The 21,919-nt window shown below is 41.6% G+C and overlaps 1 protein-coding gene across 4 annotated transcripts; it reads right to left on the minus strand.

Annotated features, from left to right (window-relative positions):
- Positions 1-439: 439 nt before the first annotated feature.
- alkal1 (ALK and LTK ligand 1) lies at positions 440-21,584 on the minus strand. 4 transcript variants are annotated; one of them, XM_078789902.1, is made up of 7 exons: positions 21,165-21,584; positions 21,089-21,134; positions 20,660-20,936; positions 8,688-8,741; positions 5,762-5,845; positions 4,990-5,063; positions 440-585 (listed from the first exon to the last, which is right to left on the minus strand). In XM_078789902.1, the coding sequence occupies exons 3-6, from the start codon at positions 20,931-20,933 to the stop codon at positions 4,999-5,001; spliced, it is 477 nt and encodes a 158-aa protein (XP_078646028.1). In that variant the 5' UTR covers positions 20,934-20,936; positions 21,089-21,134; positions 21,165-21,584; the 3' UTR covers positions 440-585; positions 4,990-4,998. The 4 variants fall into 4 exon arrangements, with proteins under 4 accessions (XP_078646028.1, XP_078646029.1, XP_057930424.2 ...); XM_078789903.1 differs by having other exon boundaries at positions 21,089-21,124; positions 21,161-21,584; XM_058074441.2 differs by lacking the exon at positions 21,165-21,584 and having other exon boundaries at positions 5,762-5,842; positions 21,089-21,164.
- Positions 21,585-21,919: the final 335 nt, after the last annotated feature.

Here is a 21,919-nt window from a genome sequence, read left to right on the forward strand (position 1 = left end):
GAATTAAGTCATATTCCAATTACAGAAACGAAAACAAACTTGGAATATTAGGAAAAATGTCATTTTTAGTAGCATACAGTTAAGTCAAGTTATTTAAAAGATACAGAAAAAAGAAACGGTTATAATATGTGAATAAAGTGAAAATATTACAAAGATTATTTAAGATGAATGTTGAAGTATTCTTGAAATACAATATATACGTAAGTATATATGTAACGTCTCATCATATAAGTGTTGCTTTGCAAAATATCAAAGTGGCAAAGTTGCATCCTTTCAATTTTCAAAGTTTGGACACCCCTGATTTAGCTTTTTTATGCTTAAAAATGCTTGAATTAGCTCCCACCCTTCCCATAAAATACTAGCTTAAATATGCTATTTGTCCATAGTCAACCACAAAACAGCATGATTTACGAATTAATCTATTTTGAAATACTGTGAGAGTGGCGAGGGATTACTGTATAGAAAAAAACCAAACAAACAATGTCCGACAGCATTGTGGGTGATGTCAAGAAGGCAAACCGAATTAGAAAGATTGAGGATTTGAAGGCACTTCCTTGGCAACACGGTCTTCCATCATGATGGGACCTGTGGGGGATGGGGGGAAACATGTAAAGACGTAGATACTGTATGCTTTTAGTCAGGAACTGATATTTTCCTGATACTTGCCTATGTTCTACTGCTGATTACGAAAGAAAGAAAAAAGACGGTAGGTTCCATGTTTTTATAGCCATAAAACACAACATTCTGTGTTCCTTGATAGATCGTTCCAAATGGTCTAAATGAGCGGTACTGAAGGGGTTGTCTTTGGAAAAGTGTCTGGGGTTGAATGAGTTAAGTCGTTTCTATGATGATGGCAGCTGAGCAAAGAGGGTCGTTAGGGTTCATTTACGGCTGATCTCGTTCACAAACGATGACTCAAGCATGAATCACTTCAAGCCCTTGAAACGTGATCGACGTGTGACAGATGATTCCAGAAGGCTGCGAGAGGGGTCCTCATTACGTGATTCAGTGGAGAGCACTTGGGAATTTGTCAATTTTCACATCACCACAATTCCACCAAATCCGATGTAAGGAAGTATGCAGATGAACTCTCTCACAGCAATCACTCACCAGCCGGTGCTAATTGCAGCCCGCTGAGTGCACTCATTGAGTCACGATGGACGAGTTCGGGACCAGTGAGGATCTGACCCGTTGTTTTAACAAAAGCACCGACCTGAGCTTCTGCTCGTGTCATCAAATGGTTCTTGAGAAAAGTTGATTCGGTGGTGACAGGAAGTTATTCATGAGCAAAGTCTGGACATCCTGTCTCATACAGCACATTGTCTTTGGCTGTTATGTCATATTTCTCACAGCAGCGAGTACGCTTTGTAGTACATTGCATCAACCATGTATATTAGGCTAACTGTTAGAAATGGCTATTGTGTAATATTTCCCACACATCTAGACAGACTATCTCCCTCGTTTATGGCGCCTAATTGGTTCCAGGCTCAAACGTGATGAGTGAATTTCCACAAAGTAGGATTCCCAATTGATGAATCAAAGATTGTCATAGTTAGAGCAAAGAAAACCTGTTTACGACCTTCTAAATACGCAATTTAATATTATTAAGGATTTTCATTATTATTATTATTATTCATTCATTCATTTTCTACCACTTTTTCCTCACGAGGGTCGCGGGGGTGCTGGAGCCTATCCCAACTGTCTTCAGGCGAGAGGCAGGGTACACCCTGGACTGGTGGCCAGCCAATCACAGGGCACATATAGACAAACAACCATTCACACTCACATTCATACCTATGGACAATTTGTCGGCAATTAACCTAGCATGTTTTTGGAATGTGGGAGGAAACCGGAGTACCCGGAGAGAACCCACGCATGCACGGAGGGTGGAATTGAACCCTGGTGTCCTAGCTGTGAGGTCTGCGCGCTAACCACTCGATCGCCGTGCCGCCTATTATTATTATTATTATTATTATTATTACTGCAGACATTAAACAATTATTATGCCGCTTGACCATTGCTAAGGTTGCAGGGGTATGCTGGAGCCTATCCCAGCGGCTTAAACTACCGTGTGGCTAATTTATGGCTAAAAAAGAATTACAGTTCCCATGATGCTGAGAGTGCAGATTCAGAAAGTAATAATGGTAATCACATGTTTTGAAGTCGTTTGCAGCCATTTGGTTTTGATCTGACAAATCTTGAGTAAGTTTGATCAAGTGTAGACTTGATGTGGCTTCTGCTTGGACTGTGGCAGAAAAAAAACTTCTCTTTCTAAATGACTGGTGGTTGGGATCATCCATTCCAGGTAAATATATCATATAGCAGACCAACACAGGGATAGATGAGAAGGGAAATGAACTTCATAAGATTTACAGAAAATCTGCATTCATCATTTAAACTACAGTAGGCAGGTGGTTAAATGTGGACTAATTATAGGAACACAACAATAGTTTACACTCCCTTAAAGGGTATTTAAGTTGCATCTTCTCTATAGTAGCCTCTATGGTAGCCTCAAAACAACTGTCACATGACCTAAGAGCAAAGACGGTTCAGCATCACGGTCTAGACCAGGGGTCGGCAACCTTTTTGACATGAAGTGTCAGAAATTCTCACTGTGTCATAATCAACAGAAGGCTAAAACAAAGTAAAATTACGGTTATTGACACAAAGTACAAAAACATTTCCAACACACCTGGAATTTTATTCCATGCAGGCCACATGCAAGCATATTTTAAATATACTTTGTTCTGTTATCCACAACAAATTATGCATGGATCCTATTTCAAAACACTGCTTTCAGTGGGAATGTCAAAAACAAACTACAGTGCATCAAAAACTGTATTATATCATAATACAACATCAACATCTTGGCATATTTAGTCTTCCAACCAAGTTAAGCTGAGTCTACTACACATAAACAGGCGCCTACCAGTCAGTACGACCAACTTCTTGTCCTCCACTTCTGGATAGATTTGGCCTTTTCCTGCCAAAAGGCCTTGATCGCATCTAAGCAGCTGACAAATCGCTTCTCTGAGCCAACCCTCAGACTGCTGAATGGAGACGTAGATCTTTGTACGCGCTGTCATCTCTGAAACTGTCGGCTTGTCAGCGCAGATCGTTTAACTATGAAGTTAACAACCTTTGCCACCGTAGCCATAACGTCACCAAGATCCCAATTTGACATTTTTGCACAGCTCCCTTTTGTCTCCCAACCATGGTGGGGGCGCCATCTGTAGTCACTGCAAACACTTTGCTCATGTCAAGCCCCGGATCCTCAAAATGTTCAACTGTTCGCTTTGGCTGTGTCTTCACCTTTTATTGTGTCAGGCTGCAGAGTTCCTCTCTTACAGATGACTCACACGACCTTGCCATGGCTGCCAAACGCAGGATGTCGTTTACATCCACGCTCTCGTCAAGCGCAATGCTAGCATCTTTTAACCACACTTTGAGCTGACGTGGGAATGTCCTTGATTTTTTTACTTGATTGTTTCTGTTTGGCAAGTTGACAAACTGAGAATAGCCTCCTTATTGTCATCTTTCCGTCCTTAGCAATGCAATGAGCAATGCCGTCTCGTGCTTTGTCTCAAAATGTCGCTTAACGCTTGACGTTTGGCACGCAACGTTCTTAAAACATAAAGTGCACACGGCACAGTTCTTCTGAGACACACAACCAAACCCCTCTGTCCAAAAGGGCTGGAATGCCCTAACTTAATAACTCATAATAACGTATAACTCAAAAACCAAAGCATCACAAACAGCCATTTTACTTGCACAAAAAAATGACACCATTTTGGTTCAATTTGGAGCAAGTTGGGGGGCTGGTTATGTAATACAGTAAACCTCGGATATATCGGATTCAATTGTTCCCACTGGTTTTGTCCGATATAAGCGAAATCCGTTATATGCGTATACCGGAAAACGGGACTGGAGATTTTGTCCGAAATAGGCGAAATCCGTTATAAAAAATCCGATATATGCAATGAATTTTTATTGGAAATGCATTACAGAAAAATTTGTTCTTTTTTATCTGTCCGTTGTGAGCGAATTTCCGATATATCCGAGTCCGATATATCCGAGGTTTACTGTACTTAAAATCATTATTAACTCAAAAACAGAAGCAGAACAAACATTTTACCTCCATTTTACCTACAAAGGGGCGGTATGCATGGCGGATGATAAACACAGCATTCCAAGACAAACACTTGCTACCCACAGTAACATTTGGTGGTGGTTCCATCATGCTGGGGGGCTGTGGGACCAGTGTAGGTACTGGAAATCTTCTTCAAGTTGAAGGTGTCAAGGATTCCAGTTGGTATCAGCAGATTCTTGCCAACAGTCATCAAGAATCAGTGACAACGTTGAAGTTGGCTGGATGCTTCCACCAAGACAATGACCCTAAACACTGCTCCAATGCTACTAAGGCATTCATGCAGAGGAACAAGCACAACGTTCTGGAATGGCCACCTCAGTCCCCAGACCTAAATATGATGGAAAATCTGACAATCTGTGGTGTGATTTAAAACTGGCTGTCCGTGCTTGGAAACCATCAAACCTGACTCAACTGGAGATGTTTTGGAAATAGGAATGGTCCAAAATACCTTCAACCAGAGTCCAGACCTTCATTGGAAGCTATAGGAAGCATTTATTTCTGATAAAGGAGGATCTACTCAATATTGATGTCAGTTTTTGTTGGTGTGCCCAAATGTATCCACCTGCCTACTTTAGTTTAAATGATGATTGCAGACTTTCTGTAAATCCTATGAAGTTCATTTCCCTTCTCATCTACGTATCCATGTGTTGGTCTGCTATATGATATATTTACCTGGAATGGATGATCCCAAAAAACAGTCAACATCTGGAACATTACCCACTTTTTATGTACTTTTTTTTCTCTTCAAATTTGGTGTGGGTAGCTTATATTCAGGTCTGGAATTTACAGTACAGTACAGTACCTGACTTAAGAAGATGAATCATCATATTTGTACTTACATTTGATATCTATGATTGCAAGCAGAGAGGACTCATTGCTAACCGTGTCAGCAATCTTGCACATCTTTTATAATCTGAAAAAAAAAGGTCATTAAGTTAGCCATATTCATATCTACTGTACATGATATTTATAGGAAATGCAATATATTTGAGTTTCGGTTTGGTTTCTGGGCGCTGGTGTCCATCCTGCAGAGGGTGCCAAATGTGCGATGAAAATGAATAAATATTCATCTTTTCTTTTTTTTTTTTTCATCCTTGCAGCCTACTCCAACTATAGTGAACATGGCAGCTTCCTGTACGGTCCAATGAGTACACTGCATCATACAGACAGCTGTTTCTCATATAACTCATTTGCAACGCTGTCAATACTTTTATACTTTTAGCAAATTAGCAAACAATTGTCAAAATACTTCATATATGTGTACAATATACATTTATTTCTTTCTTTGTTGCATAACAAATTGTAGAAAAAGTGAATACTAATGTGCCGTATGTTCATTTCTCATCGTAGCCAGCTATGTAAGTTGTTTGTGTGTAAAAAGAACATATTAAAACATATGATTAAATATTTCAGTCATTATAACAAACCAATAAAATATTTTTCTTAGGGGTATGATATCTGTATGCTGTACTTTTCCATCTTCCATGTTGACCTGGGTCAGGATTGTAAATATACTGTACGTTTTTGGAGTGTAAATTTAGGAATGTGTTTTTTTCCAAGATGAGAATGTGACATGAATGATTGTGTAAAAGATTAGAATGTTTTACGTACAGGCCGGTCTTGAGCAATCCCTTGTGTTGTGATAAAGTCTGTCAAAGTGTGTTCTGCATTCCGATGAAAACTTGACTGGTCCTGCTTGATAGGGAACACAAAAAGGGTCTCATCAGCCAAAATGAATTACATTTCTTTTAAAGCCACAACTTGAACGGATCAGAGTGACTTTTTGTGCAGTGTCCCAGTGTAAAACCGGGTCACGGCTCAAATGCATGTAGTCATCAATAGAAGAATCGATTCGTCAATTAACATGTTTCATTTAAGCGGAGAGATTTTCACACAACTAATGAAGTCTATCCTTGTCCTGAGAAAACTAATCAGCTTAAGTCCTAAGTCTGTCAGCGGCAGACCATGTAGCGCTTCGCTGCATTGTAGCGATCTAAGCCTCCAACGCTCGGCAGCACTCGTAGAGTTCATCAAGTTTTCAATGACCTCGGCATACTGGAAGTTAGCTTGTCAACCTTTTTTTTTTAGCCAGGTAGGCATTTCTGGTTGACTGTCCAACATCGTAACCGACTGTTGTGCACCACAAAAAAGTGAAACAGTCCTTGACCAATTGGATGAACACATTGGATGCTGCGCCATCTCTTCACCCCAGAGCTGTCCTATCTAGTCCTTGAGCGTGAATTGATGACGAAACATGGAGTCATAGCTATAGCCTAGCTTCTTGCTTTGTCGGCGGCATGTGCAAGAAGCAAAAGAGAAGGTGTTCAAGGTGTTTCCCATGCATAACGCATGTGATGGCGGAGGACACAAAATGGGGCTATTTTTTAGCAGATGTCTGCAGACACCAAGTCATTTAATAGGAATTTTAACAACATTTGTGAATAGTGTATATAAATCTACTGTATGAATGCAAACTTCAAAAATAGGCATTATTTCCCCACCATATACAAACATATTCTTTGGAGTACCTTCAAGAATCCCCAGGGGTACAACGTGGCCCCAGCATTGGAAAAACAGTGGCTTAGACCAGTGATTTTCACTGTGCCGCGGTACACTAGTGTATCTTGAGAAACCGTCAGGTGTGCCGTGAAGAATTATCCAATATCACTTTTTATAATCAACATTTATTAATCATCATTTGCAAATATTATGTCAATACCCATGAATATATGGATCCAAATATTCCAATTGCATTTGGTTTATTTGCTCAAACGGAAAGAATTGAACAGGGATGGAATATTCCTTTAACCAATCCAATTGAGGTACAGTAAAGTCTCGTTATATCGATATCGGTTATAACGAATTACTACTTATTACGATACTATTTTCATTTCCCGGCAAATTTCTAGTCTTTTATGATATAATTAGTTCCGTTAGTACGATACCCGGTTATTATGATAATCCGGTTACTACGATGCCCTTTTCATCTCCCGCCAGCCAATTTGGTCTGCTTATATCGATACAAAAGCAGCTTAAATCAATCTTTGCTTAAGGATTTCAATACCAAAACAGAACACGGCGAACGGCTGCTTCCAGTCAACTTTATTTTTCACACTTCCACCACCAGAGCACAGCACACACAAACACATGCCTGTATAGAATCTATACACACGAGAGAAACCACGAACGCAGTTGGTTCTTCTGTTGCAGGCATGTGTTTGGCCAGCTATGTGGGGCGGGTTGAGCATGACCTGTGAACCAGGAAGTGCGGGAATCGGTGTGTGTGCTGTGCTCTGGTGGTGGAAGTGTGAAAAATAAAGTTGACTGGAAGCAGCCGTTCGCCGTGTTCTTTTTTGGTATTGAAATCCTTAAGCAAAGATTGATTTAAGCTGCTCGACATTGTTCTATACTATAGAACAATGTTGAGTGCATTATTGCCCACTTTTAATGCAGTTCGGCGCAGGATCGGATATATGGATAGTCCGGTTATATCGGTATTTTTTCCGACTTTACGAGACTTTAATGTATCTTGTACCCGCTCAAACGGAAAGTTGTCAGGGTGCCTTCTTCTTCGTGGTGTTTTTCTTCTTCTGTTGTTTATTGGCGGTTGGCAAGCAGCTTTCGTGTGCATTACCGCCATCTGTGGAGCAGAATCTAAACCCTTCTATATTTTATTCACAAGTGCAGTTTTATTAAAAAAGAAAATATATATCTATATAAAACATGTCCTGAGTTTAATAATAAAATATTAGCAAGATTGAATTTGATCTTTTCCTGTTTAAATTGATCCCGGGTGCGTTCTTTGAGCGCATGCTCAGATATGACGTAACACGCAGATCCAGACGTTCTGCACTTTTAAAAATGGAGGCCAGCAATCGGCACTGGACTAAGCAAAGTTTGTTTTTGATTCAAACTAAATTTCAAGACTGGACAGACGAAAAACTGGCAATACGGAGTTATTCCAACAAGTGAAAGAAAAACTCGGGGAAGCCGGTATCACGTGATGTTGATGTTTACGTTTTACTGGGCATGCCCTATTGACTATTCTGGTTGATTTTCACGATGCATGTAGGCAAGAGATTGGAATATTCCTTTCCATGGATACCATTGTTTCCCGAAAGGTGATTGGGAAAGAGAAAAAGTGGTGATGTAAAAACGTGGCTACTGTGGAGTGTCTGTGGTGTAAAGACTGGCAGAGCAATGTAATATTGGTCCGTGTGGCAACACCTACCTTGTTCCTCCCATAGACTTATTGATGCACGTGTGAGGTTGTGGTGACATTTTGGAACATTTTTGGTTAGTGGTGTGCCACAAGATTTTTCCAATGTAAAAAACATGCCGTGGCTCAAAAAAGGTTGAAAAACACTGGCTTAGACGTATTCATTTTTTTTAAACCTGCCATTCTTGCATGGGGAAAAGAACCAAATGTGTTCAGTCATGCGTGTTCCAGATAAAACAGTTTGGCTTTCAAAGGAGACTTTAATCAAAAAGATTTCCTCCATCATGAAAATAAAACCCTTTTTCGTAGTTTTCTTACCTGTGAAGTGTTGAATGAACTTGCTCTTCATGTTTACATCTCGAGGAACAACTTCTGCAAGGGAAAGTGAGCGTTAGGTTTCACGATATTGTGATACGTTGATGATCATACAGTTGGGTTGTCAGGGCACTGAATGCATCACAGCTGGACCGTTCAAGTTGGCCACTTCATTCTCAAAAACTACCAAGGGGAAGTTTTCTCCTGAGGGCTGTCCTATCTGGTGTTTGAGCATGAAGTGATTAAACCTGGTTGGATGAGTTGTATGAGTGAGAATATTCAAAGGTAAATGCAGTTGGGGCTCCCCCAAATCCCAGATAAATTGATTTTCTGCAACAAATATTGGGATATTTTGTACTTACCAGACTATAGAAACAAAAAATCTATTCATTTTGCCTTTAAAACATAACTACATAACTGAAGTGTTTTTATATATTTTTCCTCTCAGGTTGCTCCGCCTCCCCTGAAGTACCATTTCAATGGCAAAAATTCATACGCCCATAAAAATGCCTTCTGCTTGTTTGATGTTCTCCACTAATTTTGGATCAACATTTGCAGGAAAATAGACTCGCCCCTCGATCGAATCGGAGTCACACTGTAGAAATGATAACTTTTGCGTTTCGCAGCAACTATGGTGCATTCAAGGACCGCTGAACAAAGTGTGAAATCTCAACGGTTGACAAAAAAACAAAACAGCATCAGTGAAGCAGACAGACAAAACATTGGTACATGTATTTTGTGCATTTTAGTAAAGCATTTTTGACAAAAATTCCCCCCCAGATATTAATTATCATTAATCACTCGATCACACTTTTTCATGCTGTTTCGTGATTAAATATGGCCTATTGGTCATAAAATAAGCAGAACAAACAAATTGTATGCATTTTTTGCCTAAATGAAGCATATTCAAGCATAAAAAAATGGTGAAATTAAGTAAAATACAAACATAAGGTATTCAGAAAGCTATCTTCAGAATTTTCTTCTCGTAACAAACTTTCTCTAAATATTCTAACTTACCACTAGCCAAATCAGAGAGTTGTGATTTTTCATTAGAATACGACTTTCTTTCTCTTAATATTTTTGAGAGAATATTTTGCCCTGGACTGCACTTTGGACACAACTGGTGTGAAAAAATGAAATGACAAATATTAAAAAAAAAAAAAAAAAAACTGTCTCCAAATCCTATCCTCCCATTCCTGCCGCCTCTCTCCCTCACATCTGTGGTGTGGTCTCCAAATAAAATTCTCAAAGTAAATTAATTTAAATGTATTTATTTTTATGAATTGGATGGCAACGAGTAGAAGGTAGCTGGGATAGACTCCAGCATACCCCTGCAACCTGTAGTGAGGATAAGCAGAATAGAAAATGAATGAATTAATATTAAACATTAACATACTGATTAAAATAAATGTATTTTTATGCATTTTTAGCACCTTAAAGGGAACCTATGATGCTTTTTCCACTTTTCTGACTTATAAATGTAGTTAGAATGCTGTATTCTGGTGTTAAACCATGCCAAAGTTTCAGATAATGAGGTTTGCACATTTGGAAGTTTAGGATGGCTCAAAATGCTCAGTTTCAGAGGGCGTTACAAAACTGTTCCTTTGTGATGTCACAAAGGAACCTCTGTGTTTACGAGGCAAGCTCAGACAGAAGTTATTGGAACAAGAGAAAAATATTATCATCTGTCAACGGCAGTTCGCTGTTTTTGTGAACATGAACGTGAAATATCTGCCAAATATCTGTCAAACTGATGCTGAAGCCAGAAGCAGTGTGCTCTTGCCGGGAAAGGTGAATTAATGTTGGACATGCTCTGCGTTCAGAGAAGTGGAGACAGTGGTTCTTTCCACCGTGGTGGTGCTCACTGTCTGGGACACGGTCGTCCCACATAAAATATGCAACGACCACATTTCCACTACCGATCTTGCGGCAAGACTGCCAGTGATAGTAAACCCGGCTTCTGAGCTCTATGGTGCCTCTGACAAAGTGTGTCCAACAATGAGTGCTCCTCCTCGGGCAGGCGAGGTTGGAGGCGCACAAGAAGTGCCTAGTCTTTGAGTTCATACAGGGCAAGAAAGGAGTCTCCAGACACTTTTCACTCCTATTCACACTAAAGTAGAAAGTATTGTTTGCAGTAGACAGGAAGTAGTTTGAGAGTGTGACCAATCACAACGAAGTGGGCGCACAGAGCGTTTTGGCGGGAAGCACAAATCCAAGGAAATACAGCTGGAATAGGTGCAGATTCTGGGAGATCCAGATAGTTTCCTTTGCAGGGTATTGTGTGTAGCTGCTCTACACGAGTGCAGAACTCAATACAATCGGCACTCTTATGGTGAGGCATATTGCCGCATGTAGTGGTACAATGTAAGCCTCATGTCAGTGTGGAGTGACGGAAAAGTGGTTCCAAGTAACGTAACTGTAACAGTTTTATTGACAGCAATTGGACCTAAGGGTTGATGTGACTCCGTATATCAGATAGAGACTGTAGTCCTGATAGCCGCTCCGACATAGCAGGTCTCACACAACAGTGCATACTAACAGGCTAAAGAGATTACGATATGGGGTGTTAATGCTCATCACAGTAAGTCTGTACAAGTAGTCATGTGGCTCCACTCGTACCCTGGAACTCGCTGTACGTACATGCAGCAGCGGGATTAAACATACGCAGACTACAGCCAACATGTTGGATCTCCACTTTTGGATGCAGGAGAGACATCTGTTAAAGCGCTGTCCCACCTCTAACTTGTTTGCATTTTGAAACAGGATATGTGCGTAACCTTCAGCAACACTACCGTTTTCCCCAGAAAAACTACCGTATTTCACCTCTGTACCCAAAGTTACCCGTATTTTAATTTTAATGGAAAAAAACTGTGACAAAACGAGTAGCTTCCTTGAACATGAAAATATATCATGGAAAAGTTTGGATGACTTAAGGAATGCTAACATCCTAACATTAGCATGCTAACATCTAGCATGATAGCACAAAGTGTCTGCTTAAGGTCATATTCATAAAAATCACAAAAAATGCTAGTATGCTCATGTTAGCATGCTAACATCTAGCATAATAGTATCTACACACAAAAATGGATAAAAATGCTCCATGCTAGTGTTAGCTCACATTAACTCATGTTATACTCATATTAGCATGCTAGCAATGCTAACAGGCTAACATTAGCATGCTAACACCGAGCATAATAGCACAAAGTGTCTGCTTAAGTTCATATTCATAAAAATCGCAAAAAAATGCTAGTATGCTCATGTTAGCATGCTAACATCTAGCATAGTAGTATCTACACACGAAGATGGCTAAAAATGCTCCATGCTAATGTTAGCTCACATTACCTCATGTTATGCTCATATTAGCATGCTAGCAATGCTAACATGCTAACATTAGCATGCTAACACCTAGCATAATAGCACAAAGTGTCTGCATAAGTTCATATTCATAAAAATTGCAAAAAAATGCTCGTATGCTCATGTTAGCATGGTAACACCTAGCATAATAGTATCTACACACAAAAATGGTCAAAAATGCTCCAATGCTAGCTCACATTAGCTCATGTTATGCTCATATTAGCATGCTGGCAATGCTAACATGCTAACAATCCAACATCTAACACTAGAACAGGGGTGGGCAAACTACGGCCCGGGGGCCACATGCGGCCCACCAAGCGTTTGAATCCGGCCCGCCAGTTGCTTTCTAAGTATTTCAACTTTTAACATACAAACTGGCAACATGACTTGCAAGTCTTATTTAGTAAAAAAAAAAACAACAAAACTGTCAAATTAAATGACGTAGTTAGATGTGGTGTGATGTTTAAAGTGCTCCTGAAAAAAAGGGACATGAAAACATACAGCTGATAGTATATAACACTTACAGATAAAATTAGACAAAAAAAAAATCAAGGAAAATTATAAGTATAAAATGGTGTGTGTGTTAAATATATATATATATATATATGTTCTGGCCCCCCCGGACAATTTTGTTTCCTCAATGCGGCCCACGAGTGAAAGTATTTGCCCACCCCTGCACTAGAATGATAGTGGTAAGTGTTTATGTATGTATCTACCCATGAAAAAGCGACAAGTGCTCTGAGGTTTTTTTTGTGGAATTATAGGCAAAAATGCCGAACATCGTCTCACAATGCTAAAGAATCCTTTAAAAGATTTCTGGATCCACATGGTGGATCATCTCAATCCATTCAAAACCTCATCCATTTTCAATAGCGTTTATTCTCATTTGGGTTGCGGGGTATGCTGGAGCCTATCCCAGCTGACTTGCATGTATTTGGAATGGAAAGCACAGGAAGCACAGGGAGAACATGCAAACTCCACACACAGATGGCCAACACAGATCTTCCCGATCTCCTGACTGTGTGGCCAACATACTAACCACTCAACCACCGTGTGGCCTATCATTTGAAGTTATATTGAACACAAAAAAACAGATAAATACTGTCAAAAACATAACCTCTATGCTGCGCTTGGCCTCGGTAAAAACAAAGTGTAGGGTCCAATGAAATGCAATTTATTTTTTCCCAAATTCAGTATTATTTTTTCCAAATTCAATTTTTTTAGTGAGAATTTTTTAGTTTTTTTTTCGTTACTTTTTACAATTACTTAACCAGGATAAAGTGTGTACTGTTTGGCTCGCCTTGATATATTGGCATGTGCATGTGTGTTCGTTTTCCTCCTCCCTCTACCAAACAGGCTTGATGACAAGAGTTCACTGATCCTGTCTCGACACCTGGGCGTGTTGGTTCTATAGCGGAATGAACAGAGTGACTGAACCCTTCTGTCAGTCATTCAGTCTCCCGTCTAACTTTGTCCCACACTGCACAATACTATGACAGTACTACTAATACTACCATACTGTATTTTTACCCTTTTTCTTTCACCTCACATTTGATTCCAAATGCTGATATTATGTGAAAATGCATAAAGTTAAGATTTGATAACATTATTAAGTGCTAATGTTCATATTTATTTGGTACACAACCTCTCTGAAAAGTAATATCCAGGCTCTTACTGGTGTACGGTGGCTACAAAAATAATATACAGTTAGAAATCTCATGGTTTTTGAATGTTTAATGCGGTGATCTGTCCCACTTTCTTTGACTGTCCCTGAATGCACCTTCACAGAGTCTCCCGTTTGTCGAGTCCTCAACTGTCACCAGAGCTTCACCTGCAGCCCTTGGGAGGACCAGAATATTGTGTCCGAATGGGCCATATTCCGTGCCTCCATTGCTGAAGCAGCTGATCGTGGGGACAGCGGGGACGGGGGCCTGCTTACCTCTATTGAGGATGTAGTCGAACGGTGGAAGGAATTGAAGCCCTTGACATCCCTTCCATGGAGGAAGCAGAGTCTGAGGACACATACGCGGACAGTTCCATCACCGTGGCTAAGGTATCTGGGGTGGTCAAAAAGCTACTCAGTGGCAAAGCTCTGAGGGTGGATGAGTTCCGCCCCGGAATTCCTCAAGGCTCTGGATGTTGAGGGACCGTGTTGGCTGACACGTCTCTTCAACCTTGCGTGGCAGTCGGGAACAGCACCTTTGGATTGGCAGACCGGGGTGGTGTTCCCCCTCTTTAAGAAGGGTGACCGAAGGGTGTGTTCCAATCACACTCCTCAGCTTCCCTGGGAAAGTCTATTCCAGGGTGCTGGAGAGAAGGGTATGATGTGGTTTTTGTCCTGGTCGCGGAACACTGGACCAGCTCTACCCTATTTCCGGTGAACGTTGGCCTCCGCCAAGGTTGCCCTTTGTCACCGATTCTGTTCACAATTTTTATGGACAGAATTTCTAGGCGCAGCCAAGGCATGGATGGAGTCAAGTTCAAGGGCCTTAGGATCTCATCACTGCTAGTATTTGCTGATGATGTGGGGCTGATGGCCTCTCCGGGCTGCGACCATTAGCGTTTACTGGGACGGTTTGCATCTGAGTCTGAAACTTTTGGGGTGAGACTCAGCACCTCGAAATCAGAGGCCATGGTTCTCAGTCAGAAAAGGGTGGAGTGCTCCCTTTGGGTTGGGAATGAGGTAAGTATCTTGCGGTCTTCTTCACGTGTGAGGGAAGGTGGGAGTGTGAGGTCCAACCTTCACCTATGGTCATGAGCTTTGGGTTGTGACCCAAAGAATGAGATTGCGGATACAAGCGGCTGAAATGAGTTTCCTCCGTAGGGGAGCTTGACTCACCCTAAGAGATAGGATGAGGAGCTCAGTCATCCGGGAGGGGCTCAGAGTAGAGCCGCTTCTCCTTCACATCGAGACGAGCTAGTTGAGGTGGCTCGGGCATCTAGTGCGGATGCCTCCCTGGTGAGGTGTTCCGGGCATGCCCAGCCGGGAAAAGGCCCCGGGGCAGACCTAGGACACGCTGGAGGGATTATGTTTCACAGCTGGCCTGGGAACGCCTTGGTGTCCACCCGGCGGAGCTGGAGGAGGTGGCCAGGGACCGGGAAATCTGGGCTTCCATACTCATATTGCTGTCCCGGACCCGGATATGCGGAGGAAATTGAGTCACTATAATGTACGTATGTTTTACTGGTGTGACCCAGTATTGATGTTCTAGAGCAGGCTAGCCTGCTGTTAACTTGCAGCTCATACCCAAATTTTAGCTCACAGTTCCAAACAAAAAAATCAGCCCAGGGAGAGCTCGCTTTAAAAAAAAACACTCATCAGTTGTTGGGACGCTCGTTGGTACCACTGTATAAATGTCAATTATTGCTTCAGTACCTTCCCTCTTCTTTGGCAAGTCGACAACGTAGTCTGATAGTCACGTCACGGCGACAGTAGATACAAATATCTTTGGACTTGTTGCAATAGCATTTGCCAATGCTTTGAAGCTAAATTTACCAATCCAAATACCCCTTTCTTTCTCCATTTCTGCTCAATAGCTGCTCCCACTTGTAGCTACACGGGGATAACAACGGTCGGCCCAAGGTCAAACACATCAACGCTTCAACTCATCAACTTTGACAGCCATAAAAATAATACAGTATATACGTATTGACTGCATTTCTAATTACAGTAAAGTCTTGTTATATCGATATTCTCGGGAGTCGGAAAAAATACCGATATAACCGGACTATCCATATGTCCGATCCTGCGCCGAACTGCATTAAAAGTGGGCAATAATGCACTCGACATTGTTCTATAGTATAGAACAATGTCGAGCAGCTTAAATCAATCTTTGCTTAAGGATTTCAATACCAAAAAAGAACACGGCGAACGGCTGCTTCCAGTCAACTTTATTTTTCACACTTCCACCACCAGAGCACAGCACACACACCGATTCCCGCACTTCCTGGTTCACAGGTCATGCTCAACCCACCCCACATAGCTGGCCAAACACATGCCTGCAACAGAAGAACCAACTGCGTTCGTGGTTTCTCTCGTGTGTATAGATTCTATACAGGCAGTGCGGGAATCGGTGTGTGTGCTGTGCTCTGGTGGTGGAAGTGTGAAAAATAAAGTTGACTGGAAGCAGCCGTTCGCCGTGTTCTTTTTTGGTATTGAAATCCTTAAGCAAAGATTGATTTAAGCTACTTTTGTATCGATATAAGCAGACCAAATTGGCTGGCGGGAGATGAAAGGGGCATCGTAGTAACCGGATTATCATAATAACCGGGTATCGTACTAACGGAACTAATTATATCATAAAAGACTAGAAATTTGCCGGGAAATGAAAATAGTATCGTAATAAGTAGTAATTCGTTATAACCGATATCGATATAATGAGACTTTACTGTATTATGTAAATCGGATTAACATTATTTTTTGGTTTTTCCACAAAATTCATTAATGGCAGTGGGTCTCAGGGCTCTTGGGTTTACTGATACCAATCCTGGACATCCGTCATAGTAACGGTGGGCACAATTAAAAGACTACTGATGATGATGATGATGTTCAACATTTTTAAGCATGCCTCAGGTTTCGTCAAGCTTCAAATACCCCAATGCCTAAGACAAGGCATGAAAACATTCCATATTTCATGGAAACGTACATGTGATCATCATACTGTGAAGAAATATGCAGCTGATTCAGCGCATAATGAAGACGGTTTCTGATTCATCGGATCAAGATAGCAGCTGCTAAAAAGGCGAAGCAGCAAAGAGTTGTTTGAAGCTGCTGCTGTCGGCAGGTACTCTATGCATAGAGCAACTATTTGGACAGCCCTAACCAAAGGATACCTGATGGATGAAGTAGTGGATGGTAGGTGGATGGCCACCATGTCCCAACTAGGCTGTGGTGGAGTCAGGTTTTAGATTGGGATCAATACTGAGAATGAACTGGTAGGTCACTGAAGCTGTGAAACGGACCACAGCAAAGCATTTTGAGTGTCTGACTGACCACTTTCTTCCATGGTACAAAATGAAGAACAATGCACCATCTCATGATGCAAAGAGTGCTTCTCTGTCATTGGCTGCTGGGGGCATAAAAGGAGAAAAGTCATTGTGTGACCCTCAATTGAGAACCTGTGGAGCATTGTCAAGCAAAAAAAGAAGGTAGGAGGCAGTTTGCGACATAATAGCAGCTGCTATTTTGACAAGAAATTCAAGCAGAAGCTGAATGGATGTTATATCAAAGAAGACATCTTACTGTATGTTAACATGTTTTTAACTGATATACCGTTTGCTTTCTTATGATCTCATAATGAAAATCTGTTGTGCATAACAATGAGTACCCAAAGAAGACTCACGTTTTAATGTATGCACAGTGCATGTTGAGTTTTTTACTACATTTTTTTAACAAAATAAAATCTGGAGGTTTGTTCAAGTTGGTGATTTGAAAATTATACTAGCTGTCATTTGTATTTGCTATATAAAAAAATCTGCAACAAATTAGCATCATAATTTGGAACGGGTGAGTGTGAATGGTTGTTTGTCTATATGTGCCCTGTGATTGGCTGGCGACCAGTCCAGGGTGTACCCCGCCTCTTGCCCGAAGACAGCTGGGATAGGCTCCAGCACCCCCTGCGACCCGCGTGAGGAAAAGCGGCAGAAAATGAATGAATGAATGAATGAATTTGGAACGGGGTGTATAATATGTAAACATACGACACGAGTGTCCACCCTTCGATTTTCTATAGTGCTTATCCTCATCATGGTCACAGAGGTATGCTGGAACCTATCCCAGCTGATAAATCTGCAAAATGCTGAATGGTGTCCAGGTGGGGGTCCACTGTATTCTCTTGAATATGTGTGCCAGCCAGTCATAAATAAAAAGCCAAAGAAAAAACAAAAAACAGCCATGCAGGTCAGTCCTTTGCCACTTGCTGATCTTTGGTCCCGTGGGATATGCTCACATGATGTCATGCATGCAAGTGATTCAAATATTACATTTACTATTCCTTTTGATATCCATGTTATCCATGATATATATGTTCCAAATCACGGTCTCATGGGTGTTGGACCATGGAGGATCTACTACGTTCTTCCTTGATAAAGCAGAGTGCCTGCATGACCAAAACCTGGAGGGAACAGCGAGTCGTCGCTTTGACTCTCGGAGCAACACAATTGCTTTCTCCTTCTCATCTCCTTTTGTGTTCAAAACATCTATCATTGCGTGACCGCTGAGCTTTGGTAGCGTGACACGCATCATTTGCTAATATGCTTTATTTAGTATCATCAAAAGATAAATTCCATCCAGCCACTGGTCTGAGAAAAGTCCTTTTCCAACTGCATGATCTGACTCGCTGGATGTTGGGGAGAATCTCCAACGGCAGACAAGCAGTGTATTATTTACATTCAATAGACTCCTTCCTACTGGAAATGTGCAAGTAATGAACCAGTCTTTCAAAACTTGGGAGTTTTTTTCTGTAATCGGAACTTTCGGGTACTGGACTGGAATAACTCGTTCACTTAGTCACCTCTGCTACTGCTAGGTAATTAAACAATTAAACCAGGTAACATGTCATGAATTGTGCAACTCTAACAGCATTTGGAGAAAAGTTTTAGACCCGTGGAAAGAGATCCAGATTACTTTCACTGACTCACGGTTGCTCGACAAAGACTCGAGGTTCACTACATCATGGCTGCTCTGCAAGTTTCACAGACTCAGGGGCACTCAGGACTTGACTTTCACTAGACTCAGGTTTTACTGACTCATGAGTACTCAAAGAAGACTCACGTTTCACTAAATCACGGGTGCTCGACGAAGACTCAAAGTTCACCAACTCATGAGTTCTTGACAAAGACTTGAGTTTGCCTACAAACAAGTTTTACTGACTGACTTGGTGCTTAGAAAAGATTTCATCATGGGTGCTCAAGGAGGATTTGTATTTGAATACTTGACAAAGACTCAACGTTTACAAACTCGTGGGTACTCAACAAAGACTCGAGTTCCATTGACTGGAGTTTCACTAACTCACAGGTCTTTGACAAAGACTCAAGTTTTACTGAATCATGAGTGCTCGATGAAGACTTGAGTTTCATTAACTCACGGGCACTTGACAAAGACTCAAGTTTCACTGACTCATGGGTGCTTAGCAAAGATTCGAGTTTGACGGTATTGAGGGTGCTCAATTAAGATTCAACTCTGACTGACTCTAACTAACTTCTATATTTACTAACTTGTAGGTGTGCAACCAAGACTTGTGTTCCACTGATTCATGGGCCCAGACTTAAGAAGACTTAAGTTTCACTAACTCAAAGGTACTCAACAAAGAAAAGACTCAAAGTTCACTAACTCACCAGTGCTCGACAAAAACTCGAGTGTCACTGCATCATGGGTGCGCGACAAATATTCCAATTTCACTGACTCAGGTGTACTCGACCAAGTTTGAGGTTCAGTGAGTCAACTGACAAGTACAAGACTCATGTTTTGCTAACTAATAGATGCTCGACAAAGGCTCAAGTTTAAACGAGCCCCGGGTACTCAACAAAGACTGAAGGTTCACTAACGAATCATATGCGAGGTTGACTGCATCATGGGTGCTTGTGAAGATTCATGTTTCACTGAGGGGTACTCAGGGGTACTCGACAAAGACTTGAGGTATAGTGAGTCTTAACAAAGACTCAAAGTTCACTAATTCACAAGTTTCCCAAGACTTAAGTTTCTCTGACTTACAGGTCCTGAACTAAAAGGTGATTTTCGCTAACTTACGGGTGCTCGACGAGGACTGGAGTTTCACTGACTCGTGGGTACTCGGCAAAGTTTCTTTGACTCATGGGTAAAAAAAGGGGGAGGGGATCATGGGATCAAGCTCTGCTTCACAATGCCATGATGCAAGTTGGATTTCATGTTTACCTCGATGAACCGCAGCTCCCCAGCGCCTGCAGCACTCATGCAGCCCCAGATCATGCTGCCACCACGACCATGCTTGACACACTTATAATAGCCGTGTGGTAGTGACTTTGTACTACTTTCTGTTTCAAACTTTCCTGTCGATAGCATGGTCCATTGAGAAGATATGGAAGAATAAAACGGTTGGGGTGTACTCCTAGCCCCGAAAGCCAGGTTTACAAGGAAACGTTTGTACCGTGCCATTTTTACGCACAGGATGGACACAGCATCCCTCCACCGATCATCCTGTCTGACTAACCCAATAAAGATTTTTTTTTGCCTTTTTTGGTTGTCATTGAAGTTTTCGGATCCCTCAATGAATCACAGTGAATGAGTCATTCATCTATGACGCCCCTCCTTCCTCGATGGATCTTCGGTTCCTAGCTACGCTCTCTCCATCCATCACTGATGTAAGGCTGCAGGAATGACGGAGGAGGGACGGGTGGGGGCGGGGTTGGCGGCATTCCACTGACAACCAGTCAAAATTTGGGAGTACAGCAACGGAAAGAAAAATAAGGCACTTTAAGTTGGGATCATTTGGGGAAATGTGATGTTATCTTCTGGATTTCCAAAATAAAAGGAGCTTCCTAATCAGGCTCCTGTAAGACGTTCAACAATGACAGCTGTCTGCCATGCTAAAATGACGGATTAAGCTTCCCTCATCACAAGCTAAAAATAAATCTTATCAGCTTACCTGTGAGTTTACGCTTCTCCAGCCTGGGAACGTAGAAAGGCTTTTCACGTGAGGACACCCTCAGGTCCTGGAAGGAGGCAAAGAGTCCACCGCTGCAACGCTTGGACAGGTGTTTGTCCAGGTTCTCGCTGTCTCTGATCACCTGTAAGATGAAGTCCAGCAGGGTCCTTCTCTCCTTCTGCTTGACCTCCTTGTTGTCCATGCACTGGCCGCCTGAGGTGATGAGCAGGAGGAGGAAAGTCAGGAGTACGTGCCATTTCCTCTCCAGCTGCATGACCTGGGTGGAAGCAAACACCCTCCAAATCATTTCACTGATTTCACTCATAAAGAATAAAACAAATCATTTGGTCAAATCAATCACATTAGACACATAAAATCTAAAAGGTGTGTTTCTTACTCTAAGTTGTTGCAAAGGCACTACACACTTACTAGTTGGCAGACAGGTGACCTCCCTAAATGTTTTAAGTCCTGGTCGTGGTCCTGGTCCTGGTCCTGGTCCTGGTCCTGGTCCTGGTCCTGGTCCTGGTCCTGTTCCTGGTCCTCGTGGAAGTGCGCTCTTCTTGTTCAACACCGCCTTTGGAGATATATCCTCTCGTCTCTATTTATACGTGGAGGAGCCGGCTTCTTGGGGGTAATAGAATCGATTTCGCGTGGGTGGCAAAGCAAGGTTGACATCTTCGGCGCTAGTCGCGCACATTACCGCAACTTTCACAACTCGTTCACAAAATCTAAATTTCAAAAAGTCATCCCAGGTTGTTGCGTCTCCAACATCCCTCTAGTTTTTGCTGGCAGATTTTTTTTTTCATCCAAAAGAAAGAAAGTTGAAGGTTACGCACAGAAGTCAGTGTGAGCTTCACTGACCTGTCAGCGTGTAGGATGTTTGTGCACCCGTGTCTGGAGTCTTGTGACTGCATTAGAGCTGCTCAATGTGCGCACCTCCAAGCTGCACCACTTCTCGTTTTATTGTGCAATAAATAGAATAACGACAATAATAAAAAAAAAGTTACTGGTGCGTTCACGCCCTCTTCTTGTGCTAGGGACAATTGATACAATTGTCCAGTTCTGGCAGATTTTCCTTCTATTCGACGCATTCTTGATTGGGAGCGCCAGACTTTTGCACCTGTTGCGTTTTCTTTGTTATGGGTTTACGCATTACAAATGCATAACATTTTACATTTTACATTACATTTTAATACATTACAAATTAATTTTCAACTGCAATAAAGGAAAAAGATACTGAATATAACTAATAATTATGGA

This window comes from Doryrhamphus excisus, linkage group LG4 (assembly GCF_037039965.1).
Source record: "Doryrhamphus excisus strain RoL-2023G ecotype Guam linkage group LG4, RoL_Dexc_Guam_v1.1, whole genome shotgun sequence".
NCBI classification, from domain to species: Eukaryota; Metazoa; Chordata; class Actinopteri; order Syngnathiformes; family Syngnathidae; genus Doryrhamphus; species Doryrhamphus excisus.